Below are 15,234 nucleotides of genomic sequence, written 5' to 3' on the forward strand. Positions count from 1 at the left end.
AAGGACCTCACAAGTACAAGTACAAAGCATATCGGTCTGTAGTGTTAAAATTCTGTCCTGGTGACCAGGACCAGTGGACCAGTGCTGGACCAGTTACCTATGTCTCTGGTCCCAGCTGAGGAGCTTCCTGTTTTACTTCCCTCCGTTTCCTCTGAATAACTTCTGTCACTAACAAATCTGGGCAGCCCCCCAGTTTAGTAGCTCGATTCACACGTGTGTGTGTGTGTGTTGGAGCTCTTATCTTGACATCATCTGTCAACACCGTTGCCATGGAAACTGAATAATGAGCCTGGAGGTGCAGTACATGGAGCTGTGGAGCTCCTTGTCCTCCTTCCAGATCCAAAGCCTGGTCGAGTCATGCTGAAGTGTTTCAGAGGCTGGAGGAGACCAAAGATCGTTCTCAGGGAATGCTGGGTAAAAAATAAAACTTTGATCCCCTCTGAGGAGCTGAACTTCACATCAGCGGAAACTGGGAAACTGAGAAATTACAGAAAAAATCGAGATGCTGATGCATCCAACTGGACCATTAAGGTATGAGAGTCAGAACAACTGTAATTGGTTGGTTTAACCAGACGCCCTGTGGGACCAAAACCTCCAGAAAGCTGAAAAGATAGAGAAACAATAAGGAGAGAAATGAGTCTGAGGCTCTTCAACTGAAGGACCAGAGAGGAAATGAACTCCTTCAACTTAAATGTTTTCCTACAGAAACTCTGAAGAAAGAACAAGTGTTTTTATCTTGTTCACATGAGACTATAAAGGAGAGACCAACTGATTTGTTTGAAAGAACCTGTACCTGAACATCAATGAGAGAACCATTTGTAAACACAAGGTTCTGACTTTAAGCCCATGATAACAACTGATGATGAATATTAACTGTTTTTCTCAGGATGTCAAAATAAATAAGGATAAAATAAAGTAAATAAGGATAAAACTGAATCAAACAGGAAAAAACAAAATAAAATAACTACTGTAAACACTGAGTGATCAAGAGGAAGTTTTAATGGTGAACTTTGATCTGATAACCACAGAGCATGCAGTATCCATCCTTCAGTTTCAACTGATTTTCGTCTTTATAGCAGCATTTTTTTTTTTACATTTATAGAATCCAGAGAAATTAAGCTTCATGTTTTTACATTCAATGGAAACATTGACTCTTTTCAGTTCAGTTCTCAGAATAAAAAAAAACATCTGATCTCAAATCAAACTGTCGACACATGCAACAACACACAGACATGTTAACAACAGGGACAACTCAGAACCAGCTCATCAGGATCTCATATTTACAGATACACTCTGTGATTCAGACAGCAGGGCTCTGAAACACTGAGGACAGTTCATCACAGTTATTAGTTTACTACAACAGAATAATAAGTGTGTTGTCATCTGGTAACATTAGGATTTTTCATTCCTAAAATTATATATATATCACAACTTAATTTTTAAACTTTTAAAACAAGTGGAGTATTAATACTTCAAGATGAATGAGCCAATTCTCAGAAAATATATTTTCCTCAAATTTGTTTTCTTTGTTACGAACTTAGAAATTTAAAGACAGTTTATCAATTTTGTGAGCTACAACTTGTACACACAAGATACTCAGCTGTATTCACCAGTTAATAACCTATTAATAACAGTTAATAACAAGTTAATTATGTTCATACTGTTACTAAACAGTTAATAACCTGTTAATAACCTGTTAATAACAGCCAATAATGTTACAAAGCCATTAATATCCACTTAATACAATTAATAACCTGTTAATAAACTGTTAATAACCTGTACCCATGAGATTCTCACTTGCAGAAATGAGATATGAACTCAAACTTTTGTGTTTGGGCACTGACACGAATCACAGACTATATCTTTAAATTCTGAAGATCAATATCTATATAAATATTTAATCTCATATTGGTCCATTCTTAATAAATACACACATTCACACACAAAAACACAGGCTCATCCAATCAGAGAACAGCACACAAACAAGCCAACATGCTGAAAATCACTATAGCCACCGAGCCATAACAACAGAAAGGCAACAACACACTCGTCCAGGTAATATACAATCGCGCAGCCACACGTCTCAGTGTCCACGGTGTTCACACCGTCCATGACGGCTGATCACAGCTGGTGCAGTCATCGTGGTTAGTGTGAACGCAGAGGAAACAACAGGAGCTTCACTGCAGGTTTCAGGTTTGTTGCATGTTTGTGCTTCCAGAATGAATCTTTGAAATTGTCTCTGTGCTCTTTGACTTCAGATTATTCACAGAATGAGTTGCCATGGAAACTGCCCAGCTTCCTGCTCGGAGGCTCAACACTGTGGACAGTTGTCTCTCACTGAAGATGGAGGTGATCCATCCATCAGATAAATTCTCTGATGGATCAGACTGTCAGTGCTGCAGTGTTGTCTGCAGTCTGTCAGCTGATGAACAAAGATAACTTTACACATTGCTGTACAACATATACAGTGCAGGTGTGCACAACTCTGTTCACTGTTCAGTTCACACATTGTCAGATTAATGGAGATTGGAGGTCACTGAATCATATGGAGGGTGAAGACCAGTAACAGCTGGAACCACCAGATCTGCTAAACACCAGATCAGATGTTATTTGATGACCTTTCAGTAGAACTGGAAGTCAGACAAAGGTTTCATTCTGAGCTATAGTTCAGATTTTAATGATGATAATCTACAGTTGCCTTTTTCCCAAACGATTCCATCCATTACGTGTCATTATATTATATTATACAGCTGTTCCTGGTCTCTCTCTCTCTCTCTTTTCCTCTCTCCTCCCCCCACGTCGAGGCAGACCCCCCCACCCTGAGCCCGGTTCTGTTGGTTAAAGGGAGTTTTTCCTCCCCCCTGTTGCAAAGTGCTGCTCTTTGTGGGAACTGTTGGGCTTTTCTCTATAACAAAGTAAGGTCACGGCCTGACCCTGTAAAGTGCCTTTAGATAATGTATATATATCTCACAAAGAGCAGCACTTGGTGACAGGGGGGAGGAAAAACTCCCTTTAACGGGAAGAAACCTCCAACAGAACCAGGCTCAGGGTGGGGGGGGTCTGCCTTGACTAGCTGGGTTTTCACTGGGGAACAGTGAGACAATCTGATGCTCACTTGTCTGCATCATGTCCAGTTAGCAGTCAGTGTAAGTCTGCAAACCTAACTGTTCCAGAGGCCTAACCTAAAGCTAATCCCAGAACCTGAAGACGCAGATTCCGGCCTGATGATGACCAGCGATGAAATTGCCTCAATGCTCTGACAAATTATAAGCAACAAAAACAACACAGTTTCTTCTTTGTCCTTTTACATTATTGAATCCTACCACAACCAATGGTCACTGCTCCACGACCTGCAAGTCATCACTGCATCATCAAATAAAATTGAATCGAAAAAATTCCACCTGCCAAACATCTCCAGACTCCATTGCTTCCTAACTTCATCATTTGTTACATCTTGTCTGGATTACTGGACAGAACCCTAATGGGACAGACCAATAAGACCTTGAACAGACTTTCGTTAAGCCATTTGTTTCTTGTTTTCTGTGTTGCATGATGTGATCAATGTTAAAAACTGAATGTATCATTATTATTATACATTTAACTGTACCATTCCCTGGTGGGCACCATTGGACAAACAGGTCTGATATTGCAAGAGTACTGGGCTCTGTTAAGATCCTGTTTCTGCAGATAAAACATCTTAAATAGGGGAAGACCGCCCAGAGTGTTGAGCCTCTGCACATAAAGCCTGACTCTCCTGGATGGAAACTTTAATTTCTTGCAGCTCCTTCCTTCCATCACATTTAGCCAAAGAAATGCATAGCAACATGGTCCACACTGCTGTCCGGGTACTGTGCTGTTAGTGACCAGTTTTAAGATAAGGCTTTTGTTTTGAAAAGCTAAGAGACTAATCCTTGAACCTTCGTCCCTGCAAACTCTTGTAGTAGTTCTCCTGTTCAGTCTGGTTACGAATCTCTCGATCCAACAGAACTAGAGCTGTCTTGCGCCTCATGGCCATCTCCCTGCGCTTAGAGTCCACTGATATCTCCACCTGGGGGTGAGGTGGGGGCGGGGCTGGGTCGGGGTCAATGGTGGCGCATGGCGATGCGGATCTGTGTGGCCGGAAGCTGCTGCCACGGGCAGCTGAGTCTCCTCGGTTCAGGCTGTTGAGGTCATAGGTGTCTTGTGGGTCGCTCCCATTGGACACGCCCGCCCACTCCCATGGGTTACTGTTACCTGCAAGGGATGGGGCCTGAGGAGGGGCCAGGGCTTGGACAACAGGATGGTGGGGGGCGTGGGCGTCCACCGTGATGATACCTGGGCCCTCCCGCTGCTGCTCAGAGGGGGGGCGGTAATGTGGCGAATCAGCTGTGGAGGAGGTGCCAGAGCAAGTTGAGGTGGTCTCAGAGGACTTCTCCCCAGAGGAGGATGAGGGGAGGAGGCCCTGCTGCTTTGACATGGCAATGACCTGCATGAGTCGTGGCTGGTTGGTGGCACTGCGGGCCGACCCCTCCCCACTTGTCTTCTCTCGGATGGCAAGCCACTTGGCCCGGGTCAGGGCACTCTTTGGGGACACTGGTGGGGGTCCTGCTTCGGGAATCTGTGGTGGTCTAGGAGTTGCCACAGCTTTGGCACCCCCTGGAGGTGGAGTGGGGTTGTGACTAGAGGCTGCCCTGCCAGACTGCACTGCAGGTTGGTAGACAGGGACCTGAGACCCACCATCATCGGTCCCTACAGAACCCACCTCAGAGCCATCATCACTGGCTTCGCGCTCCGCCTCGTCCCGGACACTCAGGCCTCTCATCTCCATTGACTTCTGCTTCCACTCTGACACCAGCTGCTGCGACCGCATTGGGTCCATGGGAACCTGTACAGCCTTAAGACGGCGCTGCACTGGCTGGACGGGCTGGACAGGTTGAACAGACTGAACTGCATCCACCAGTCCCTCATTGGCCCCCAACACCCCATTAACATTCATGCTAGCCCTTGGCAGCGTATTACTGAAGGTCAGCATGGTCTCTTTCCCCATGGGACTGCGAGGAGCTAGCAGTTCCACGTCAACACTGGCTCTCTTCAAGCTCCCCATTGAGGTCTTCTCCCTCTGCAAGGGGCCAAGGCCCTCCAGCCTGTCCATTGGGGCTGGAGCTGCCGCTATCTCATCATTACTCTCTGAGGCAGAGGCTGGGCCCTTGTTGTAGACGGACTCGTGTCCTCGCTCCGTCAGTGCTCGAAGAGGGTCTTCTTTTGGAGGTGGGGGAGGCGGGGCCAGAGTGATGTCATCAGAGGACTTGAAGTTGGCTACAGCATGAAATGCCTTAAAGAGGAAAATAAAAACATATCAGAGTGTTTGAAGGAGGAGGAATAAAGTAAATAAAGTTAGTAAGTAAATAAAAGTCTCACTGTAAACCATCAGGTACTGAACCTGGTCCAGGTCTCAGGTCCTCAAACCAGCTGTAGTTACACTTCACTGTTTACACACAACTGTCCTCTTTACAATTTTTTTATGTTTCCTTATCTGGATCATAAAAATCTTTTTCTAGTCCACAACAACAGTGACATCATTTCAACAATCAGCTGTTTGATTCTGAACCAATGATTCTTCTTCTGATTTCGACTGTCTTATTTATTTCTGTCGATTTAGTTGAAATGTTGATGTGTTCACTTATTATAAGAATAAAGACAGACTCAGTAAAAATGATCTGTTTTAAGCAGTGAGTTAAAATCTGTTTACATGTTACAGCATAAGTGACATAAAGCATGTGTATATTGCGGATGTGACTTCTTCTGCTCTGAGAGGAGAATGAATGTCACTCAGTAAAACACTGGTCTGGTTTTCCTTTCAATCACTAATAATTTATTGATCCAGTCACGGATGTACTCAGAATCACTGACAGGGACTTGGAGCAGAGAGAAACTATGTATTGTCATGATACTAAACATTGTGCAACACTGATGGTTTGTGAATTAATGTAACAGATTTTAATGTAATTTAAATGTTTTACAGAAACAAAAGTTCAGTAACACTGAGGAAGGAGATGAGGAGGCGGTGAGACCTGGACATATGACCTACGACCTCTTTTTCACAGTTTAGAATGAAGCAGAGCAGAGAGGAAGGTGTCACTCTTCATACTACATCCCCTGACTTCCTCCATTGCTCCTGACATAATTACTATGGCCACTAGAGGGCGCCTCACAATAAAACCTACCTGATATCCTAGTCTGAAAAACACAAGTTTAAAGTTTAGCTGTGGCCGCCTCAGAGCCTCCACGGTGGTAAACGAAAACACATGACCTCCATGATCAGCTGACCATCATATGAGCTGTAGAGACGTTGTCCAGTCACTGATGCGCCATCAAACAGGGTTTATCTTCAGTCAGTTTCAGTGTTTCACATGTTCCAGCAGCTGTTAATGAAACTTTTTCTGTGACTGTTGATGGGACATTGTGTTGTCTACTTCATTTCAGGTGTTTGTGTTTCACCTGACAAACATTCGCTCTCACTGCAGTGAACATATGCTTCAAACATGTTGGTTAAATAAAGATCTGACTCCTGCTGCTCAGGGACTCCATCACTCTCCTGATTCACAGTCGTCATGACAACAGAAACACAGAGAGATGTCCACGACAACAGCAGCAGAATCTCTGAATCACACTTTCCACTGAAACTTTTTCACCTCATTCGTGAAGACATGACTTGTGTGTAATTGTAACATCAGATGAGTGTGTTATGAAAACTCTCAGCATCAAATCTCACCAGATAGGCAGCGATGAAGGCTCCAATGAGAAAGCCCACATAGACGTCGATGGGATGGCTGCGATGCTGAGTGATTTGAGTCAGACCGGTCAACGCCGCCGCAATGGCAAACGCAAACACCAGCACAGGTTTCAGCAGCTTGGTGCTGTCTGAAATGGTCGAGTTAAAATACATCTGAAAGTAAACAGAAGACACTCAGCTCATGGCTCATCCATGTGGATGTGTTCACATTACACTGGCAAACACCTTTAACTTTTTATATGACAAAGGCTTCACTAATGATGCATTATTAAATCATCATCATTAACAAACATCTTTAATAAATGTTCCCCTCAGAGGTCGTGAACTTCATCTAATGTCTGCAGCAGCATTTCAATCACACAGGAGGATGCTGCATCCACCAACAGAAAAACACTGTATCTGAACACATGAAGTTTTGAGTTTTTCCTTGTGATTATTGTAATGTTCTTCTGAATGATTACATCTTATCTCAGAACCAGGTCATGAAGAAACTCTCTGATCTCATGTATAATTTGTCTATTTTGAAATAACAGATGGTTTTAGGTTATTTTACACAAACCATTAGAAGGATTTTCACAGTAAAAGCTCTGTTGTGGGTCCGGGGGGGTGGTCACGTGACCCGACGAAGATGGCAGCTTAGAAGAGGGGCTCTGGTCAATCGTGCACAAAAATCTTTTTATTCCCCGGATAGTGGCTTGAAATTCAAAATTTCAACTTAGGGTCAATTATGTCGACATCTCACGCGACTAAGGACTGCGACATTTTTACCAGAGCTCGAAAATCCACCGCTCAAAACAAGAAAGCGGCCCCGTCACCCGAGCAAGCCGGCGCTAACAACATGGCCGACATAGCAGAGGCGCTAACAACATGGCCGACATAGCAGAGGCGCTAACAACATGGTCGACATAGCAGGCGCTAACAACATGGCTGACATAGCAGGCGCTAACAACATGGCCGACATAGCAGAGGCGCTAACAACATGGTCGACATAGCAGAGGCGCTAACAACATGGTCGACATAGCAGAGGCGCTAACAACATGGCCGACATAGCAGAGGCGCTAACAACATGGCCGACATAGCAGAGGCGCTAACAACATGGCCGACATAGCAGAGGCGCTAACAACATGGCCGACATAGCAGAGGCGCTAAGAGAGCTAAAGCCGCTCCGCTCGGAGTTTGGACTAACACTGGACGGATTAATAACCGCCTCGGAGAGGTGACCAGTGCTATAACAGCACTTGAGGGCAAAGTGGCTGAAGTTAAACAGGACGTGTCGGAACACACAAAACGCATCGAGGGAGCGGAGAACCGAGTAATGGCGGCGGAGGAGGAACTTGAAAGTGTGCGGGCGGAACTGGATTCAACTGTAAAACGGCTGAATTATGTGGAGATGAAGACTGATGATTTGGAGAACCGAAGCAGGAGGAAGAACCTGCGTATGTTTGGTCTCAGAGAAGGCGCCGAGGGTACACAACCATTGCTGGATTTTATCTGGGAAATGTTACCGAAGTGGCTGGGGCTCAGTGCGGACCAGGCCCCGGTGTTGGAGCGGGAGCATCGCACCTTGGCGCCGGCAAAGGCGAACAACACAGAGCCGTTCTGATACGCTTCTGAAATGACTGTTGTAAGTGCGGTGCGCGGTTGGCGACAGGCCCAAAGACCCACGTACACTAACTAACTGCTCCTCATGTAAATGTGGATCAGTGCTCCTCATTTATTTAGCGAAAGATGGGGAATAACGGGAACAACACTCAATGTTCAGGTTTTAAAACACTTCAGTTGGGGAAGTGTGTGAGGTGGGGGGATTCTGGCAGAATGTGTGTTTTTTTGTTTTGTTTTGTTTTGTTTTTACGTCATCAAGGCTCCTACTTTCTCGTTTACTGATTAAAACACCACTATGTCTAAAATAAAGATCAGCAGTTGGAATGTTAGGGGCTGAGAGAAATAGCCAAACTAAAGCAAGTATTAAACAGACTCAGACAACTTCAGTCTCAGATAGTCTTCCTGCAGGAGATACATTTAAGGGCAGCAGAAATTGATAGATTGCAAAAAAGATGGCCAGGTCAGGTTTTGTGTGCTCCATACAGTAATTATGCTAGAGGTGTGCTCATACTTATACATAAATCTTTACCGTTCCAAACCACTAATGTTATTTGTGATCAATATGGCAGGTATATTATTATTCAGGGTAACATATCCACGTGTGCACTGAATCTGGTTTGCATCTATGGTCCAAATGATGACAATCCCAATTTTTTTCAGAATCTCTTCCTCACTCTGTCTACCTTGCAAGGTATGTACATTATCGGTGGTGATTTTAATTGCACTTTAGTGCCCACAAAGGATCGCTCTACTTGCCTTGACTCTACTCATATACAAACAAGGAAAATATTGTTGCAGTCCTGTAAAGATTTGAATTTGGTTGAAATATGGAGGGAATTGCACCCAGATAAAGAATATTCTTTATCTGTTGTTCGAGTTCGCATGGCACTCACTCACGAATTGATTATTTTTTGGTCTCATCTGGTCTTCTTTCAAAAACTAAAGAATGCTGGTATGATAGTATTGTCATTAGTGATCATGCAGCTGTATCATTACACCTATATATAGACGCATTTATTCATAACCCGAAGAGATGGAAATTTCCCACTGAGCTACTGCTGAATGCAGAATTTATAAAATGTATTGAAGTACACATTAACAGTTACTTTGAAATCAATCTTGATCAGACTGACGCCTGTGTTAGATGGGAGGCATTCAAAGCGTATATCAGAGGGGAAATTATTAGTTTTACAAAATCCAAAGCCAAACAACAGCGTATAGAAATGGACACAATTGAAAACCAAATTAGATTGTTAGAACAGGAACTATATAACAATTACAATCAGCAAAAAGCAAAGGACTTACAAATTATGAGAGCCAAATAAAACAAACTGTCTATGGAAAAAGTTGCAAAAAATTTAATTTGGCTAAAGCAGTCTTACTATGATCAAGGAGAAAAATGTGGTAAACTGTTGGCTTGGCGACTTAAGAAACAGCAGTTAGACAGGGCAATCAATAGCATCAAGACAACTGCAGGTGATATAACTTCAGAACCAATGGAGATCAATAACGCTTTTAGGGATTTTTATGAGGCCTTGTATACATCAGAGCGTTTAGATGATTTTGGCAGTCAAAACTGTGTTTTGGATCAATTGAGATTCCAAACTTTGTCAGAAAATGAACAACACAAATTGGATTGTGGTCTAACAACAAAGGAATTAGCAGAGGCCATTCAAAGTATGCAAAGTGGAAAAGCACCAGGGCCGGATGGCTTTCCAATTGAATTTTACAAAAAATTCGGGGAGAAACTTCTGGCCCCATTATTGGACATGTATAAGGAATCTTATACAAAAGGAATACTCCCTCCATCTTTGAGACTTGCGATAATAACTTTAATTTTGAAACCAAATAAACCACCAAATGAATGCTCCTCTTTCAGGCCTATTAGTTTGATGGGGTGTGACATTAAAATACTTTGTAAGGCCAATTTTCTGAGATGGATAAAGCTTTTGTATACAAACCCAACTGCTGAAATATTGACCAATAATAATGTCTCTAAGCCATTTACTCTCCACCGATCAACGAGACAAGGGTTAGGGTTAGCCTTTGCTATTTGTGTTAGCTATTGAGCCCTTGGCTATGGCCATAAGAGCTTGTGAAGGCATCGCGGGTATAAATATTGGAGGACATGAACATCACATAGCTTTATACTCGGATGATAATTCTTTTTTTAACAAGCTTAAAAGATAGTTTCCCCCAATTAGTAATCATAACATTAATAATATGTTGAATCAATTTATCTGGAATGATAAAAAGGCCAGACTACAACTAAGGCTGTTATACTTACCATATGAGAGAAGGGGGCTTCGGCTCCCCAATCTAAAACTGTATTATTGGGCCGCCCAGCTTAGGACAGCGATGTTTTACTTCTTAGTGGATTCCTTTCCTGCTTGGGTGACTATTGAGGAGACATCAACACTAAGGCTTCCTCTCAAACTTTATTTATATTCATCAAACGTCAGAAAGCTGGTTAAACAAACAAAAAATCCCTTTCTTCGAAATACCATTTCAGTGTGGTACTCTGCACACAAACATGTCGGAGACACACCAGCATTATCACAGTTTACACCTATATGGGGCAATAATTATTTTATACCGGGGAGAGCAGATGGTGGATTTAGGATGTGGTTTAACAAAGGTGTTGAAAAAATGTCAGATTTATATGTAGAAGGCAACTTGATGTCATATAATCAACTATGTGAGAAATATGATATTCCAAGAAAACACTTCTTTAAATACATCCAGCTGAAACATTTTATTTTATCCATGCATAGACAGTTGCTGTCTGTACCTCCACTATCTAAAATTGAGGAATTGACTCTATCTCATATGGATGGCAGAGGACAGTTTTCACTATTCTATGAATTAATGTTAATACATTCAAAAGAATCATCTCACAAGAAGATGGAGGCATGGATAATTGACATAAAGGAGGATATTCAGGAAGCTGACTGGGAAAGGGCTTGTTTTAAGGCTCAGACACAGTCTGTTAACACCAAATTTAAGCTGCTACAATATAAATGGTTGATGCGCACCTATCTTACACCTTGCAGGTTGAATCACATATACCCTAATGTACCGGATATTTGTGTGAAATGTAGAGAAGCAAAAGGCACGTTAATTCATTGTTTATGGGAGTGTCCAAAGATTCACCAATTCCGGAAAAGTGTATTGTATTGTTTGGGTCTCGTAGTTGGAAGTTCCTTTGCGAGCCAAAACATGTTTACTGGGAATACACCCTGAGAACTTTGTTGTGTCTCAACAGCAGTCACTGCTTATTGACTTTGGACTCTTACAAGCCAGAAGGGTGATTGCATTATCGTGGAGAAGTATGGACACACCCTCTATTGGAATGTGGACAACGGAATTGATGAACTGTCTAGCTTTGGAGAGAATAACATACATTGTAAAAAAGAAGGAAAAAGACTTTACTCATTTGTGGAGACCTTTTATGGACTTTTTGGAAACTCAAAACCTTGGATTGTGATTAATTGTATTATTATTATTATTATTGTTGTTATTATTACATTTATTTATTTTTCTTTACTTTATTAGACATTGTTTCTTTATCTGTTTGTTCTTGTATTTATTCATTTATTTTCTATCTTATTTCTGCCAGATGAAGGGGGGGGGGGTGTGTTCATGTTTAAACTTATGTGAAAATCCCAATAAAAATATGTTTAAAAAAAAAAAAAAAAAAGCTCTGTTGTGAGTTGTGGTTTGATAGTTTGTAGTGAGACTCGATTTATTCCAACAAATATATCTGATATTCAATAAATGTTTGTCTCATTGATGATCGCTTTTGGATCTTACGAGTTAACTTAAGACAGAGAAAGTGAAATCAACCGTACAGACTAATGTGATCATCCACCTGATCATCCACCTGTTCATCCACCTCATCATTCACTTGTTCATTCACCGGTTGGATACAGATGATTCCCTCCTGAGAATCACAGTCACACATTAATATCAACAACAGTCATACTCACAGAAACATAAACTGCAGCAAAGGCAGAAAGAGTCGCATGTTGGGAGGGAAACGTCTTCCTGTCAGAAGAAAAGGAAGACAGTCAGAGAGACAGAAAGAGAGAGAAAGACAGAGAGATAGAGAGAGAGAGAGTTAGAGAGACACAGAGAGAGAGAGAGAGAGACAGCCACAGAGAGAGAGACAGAGAAAGAGAGAGAGACACAGAGAGAGACCGAGAGAGAGAGAGATACAGAGAGACCGAGAGAGACAGAGACAGAGACAGAGAGAGACAGAGAGAGAGAGACAGAGACCGAGAGAGACAGACTTGTCAGGGGCTGACCTGGCAGCCATGATGGCGTGCTGGTCGTGTCCAGAGCAGATGTCTTTAGTGATGTACGGGTTTTTATCACATGACACTCCGGCCTGGGTGTAGTTCGGTTTACAGACAGTGAGGAAGAACGGAGCATGGTAACCTGTCGACAGCTGGATGATGTCAGTGACTAGAGCCGTCGCACACAAACCGAACACATGCACACCTAGAGAGAGAGAGAGAGAGACACGTAAACAAAACCATCAACACCTGGAGATGGTGCAGGGTTAGTTGGTTTAGCTGGGGTTGGTGCTGGCGTGGCGGGCGTTGCTGTACAGTCCTATACCTACGAAGCGGACCGTCCTCCTCAGGAAGGAGTTGAAGTTGCAGCCTCCAGCATTGATGCTTCCCTCAGGTCTGCGGAGCTTCAGTCTGGACTGCAGGCAGTAGATCAGACCTTCAACCAGCATGATCTGATACACAAAACAAACGCACCTCAGGACCTGCAGCGGACCTGTGATCCCTCAGACCTCTGATCTGGGATCTGAGACGTCGTCTCTGTGTGGCTGAAAGCAACAGCGTGTTACCGAGGCAGCAGGTCCTGCGAAGGCGAGGCTGAGCAGCATCAGCAGAGGGATCAGCTCGTCTCCTCCATCCACGTACGGCATGCTGAGCTCCCGGTCGTGGCAGCGGAACCCCACCTGAGCCGGCTGCACCACGTCAGTCAGTTCCAGGAAGTACAGAGACACCATAGATGAGGCCACAATGGGCAGCTGCACACACACACACACACACACACACACACAGTTTCAGCCGCGAACCAGATCCATGAACCTGTGGTGTGATAAAGCTTTAACTCAGCCATAACTTTATTACAGCTGATCACCTGACCACCTGACCACCTGACTGTATGTGTGTGTGTGTTACAGTGTGTGTGTTGTTGTCCTCTCACCTCCACAAAGTAGAAACATGGCAGCAGGGTCAAACTGTCCTTTGGAGGTTTCTTCTTCATCTTCTCTGAGGTCGTCATCATCATCCTGATCAGCCTGCAACACATTAACACGTTTACAGCTTGTCCAGATCCAGGATCTGATCCAGGATCAGATCAGTTTACCAGAGATCGCTTCGTCCATGAAAAGCTGGGAAACAGCTGGAGGATCCAGAAAAGCACATGAGAACCTTCAACCTCCTGTTCGTCCAAGACCACATGAGAACCTTCAACCACATGAGAACCTTCAACCACATGAGAACCTTCAACCTCCTGTTCGTCCAAGACCACATGAGAACCTTCAACCACATGAGAACCTTCAACCTCCTGTTTGTCCAAGACCACATGAGAACCTTCAACCACATGAGAAGCTGAGACCTGTGTCACACACACATCTCACTCGTCTTACTGCATTTGTGGGCACCTGTAACCGACCTAAACCTGAACTCTAAAACCAGGTCCGAACCCTCATTTAAACTTCCAGAATTTTGATCCCCACGAAAGCCCCCCCCCCTCAAAACACACACACACACACACCAAAATCCTCTTCATCACATCACCATGTCCTGATTCTCCTCGTGTTTCTGTCAGTTATGATTCCTCCAATCACAGCACAGAGATCATACATGTAGTGACGGTAACGTTTTAACACACACACACACACACACACACACACACACAGGTAGACAGACAGGTAAACGGCTCTGCTGCTGGAGCCGTGAAGCCTGGAGACTCACTGCAGTCATCCGACACACACACACTGCGGCCCGGCTCAGTATGGACCTGACACACCGGGAACATACCGGGAATGTCCCGTGTTTGATTGTCGCACGGCACTGATGCAGCTCCGGTTGATCTGCCGTAATAAACGAGTCAGGTGCTGCAGCTCTGCAGATATCACACACACACACACACACACACACACACGGATAACTACAATCCAGTGGGTCTCACCTCAGACCATCGGTCCGCTTTGTTTCCCGTCACGTTTTCTGCTCCAGCTGCAGAACCGGACCCAACAGAACCGTCGCACCGAACACACCTGCCTGGGTGTTACAGCGGCTCGGTTTCAGTCCCGGTTGAGGGACCGTTCTGCCTAAAATAACGCAGGTCTGAGTCCCGCGACCGTTTTCCGTTTCTGCTGCACGCTCTGCGCGCGCGCGTGTGAGTGAGAGAGAGAGAGAGACATAGAGGTGTTTAAATCCGGTGTCTGAGTGTGGGTCGGTGTATGGCAGGTGATTAGTGCCCCCTCTTCCCATCATATAATAAAAGCACCAACACCTCAGAATAACAAAAAGAGCTGCAGGTAAAATCCACTCAGACGTTACAACATGATATACAGTCTGTTCACGTGTAAACCACATGTATAAACTCCCATGGTCATTTACCTATAGACAAGTACACACACTGTACACACACACGTGGACATCAACACCAGCATCAGGTCACATGATTCTCTGCAGGAAGCTCCTAGAACACTGAGAACAGGTTAAACTCCAAATCAGTGGCGTTGTTGTCATCTTGTGTCTTTGTCGGTTTTTTGTGGTCATTTTTTTGGCCCGTTTATTACCTACCCATGGAAATTTTTATTTATC

At 43.8% G+C, this 15,234-nt stretch overlaps 1 protein-coding gene across 1 annotated transcript; it reads right to left on the bottom strand.

Annotated features, from left to right (window-relative positions):
• Positions 1–977: 977 nt before the first annotated feature.
• On the bottom strand, positions 978–15,198 carry plppr3b (phospholipid phosphatase related 3b). The gene is made up of 8 exons (XM_071472791.1): positions 14,594–15,198; positions 13,604–13,697; positions 13,239–13,424; positions 12,998–13,124; positions 12,682–12,877; positions 12,364–12,421; positions 6,752–6,925; positions 978–5,311 (listed from the first exon to the last, which is right to left on the bottom strand). Exons 2-8 carry the CDS (start codon positions 13,685–13,687, stop codon positions 3,905–3,907), a joined length of 2,232 nt encoding a protein of 743 aa, XP_071328892.1. The 5' UTR covers positions 13,688–13,697; positions 14,594–15,198; the 3' UTR covers positions 978–3,904.
• Positions 15,199–15,234: the final 36 nt, after the last annotated feature.

This window comes from Trachinotus anak, unplaced genomic scaffold (genome assembly GCF_046630095.1).
Source record: "Trachinotus anak isolate AG129_WGS33_773 ecotype Australia unplaced genomic scaffold, CSIRO_AGI_Tana_v1 ptg000040l, whole genome shotgun sequence".
NCBI lineage: Eukaryota > Metazoa > Chordata > Actinopteri > Carangiformes > Carangidae > Trachinotus > Trachinotus anak.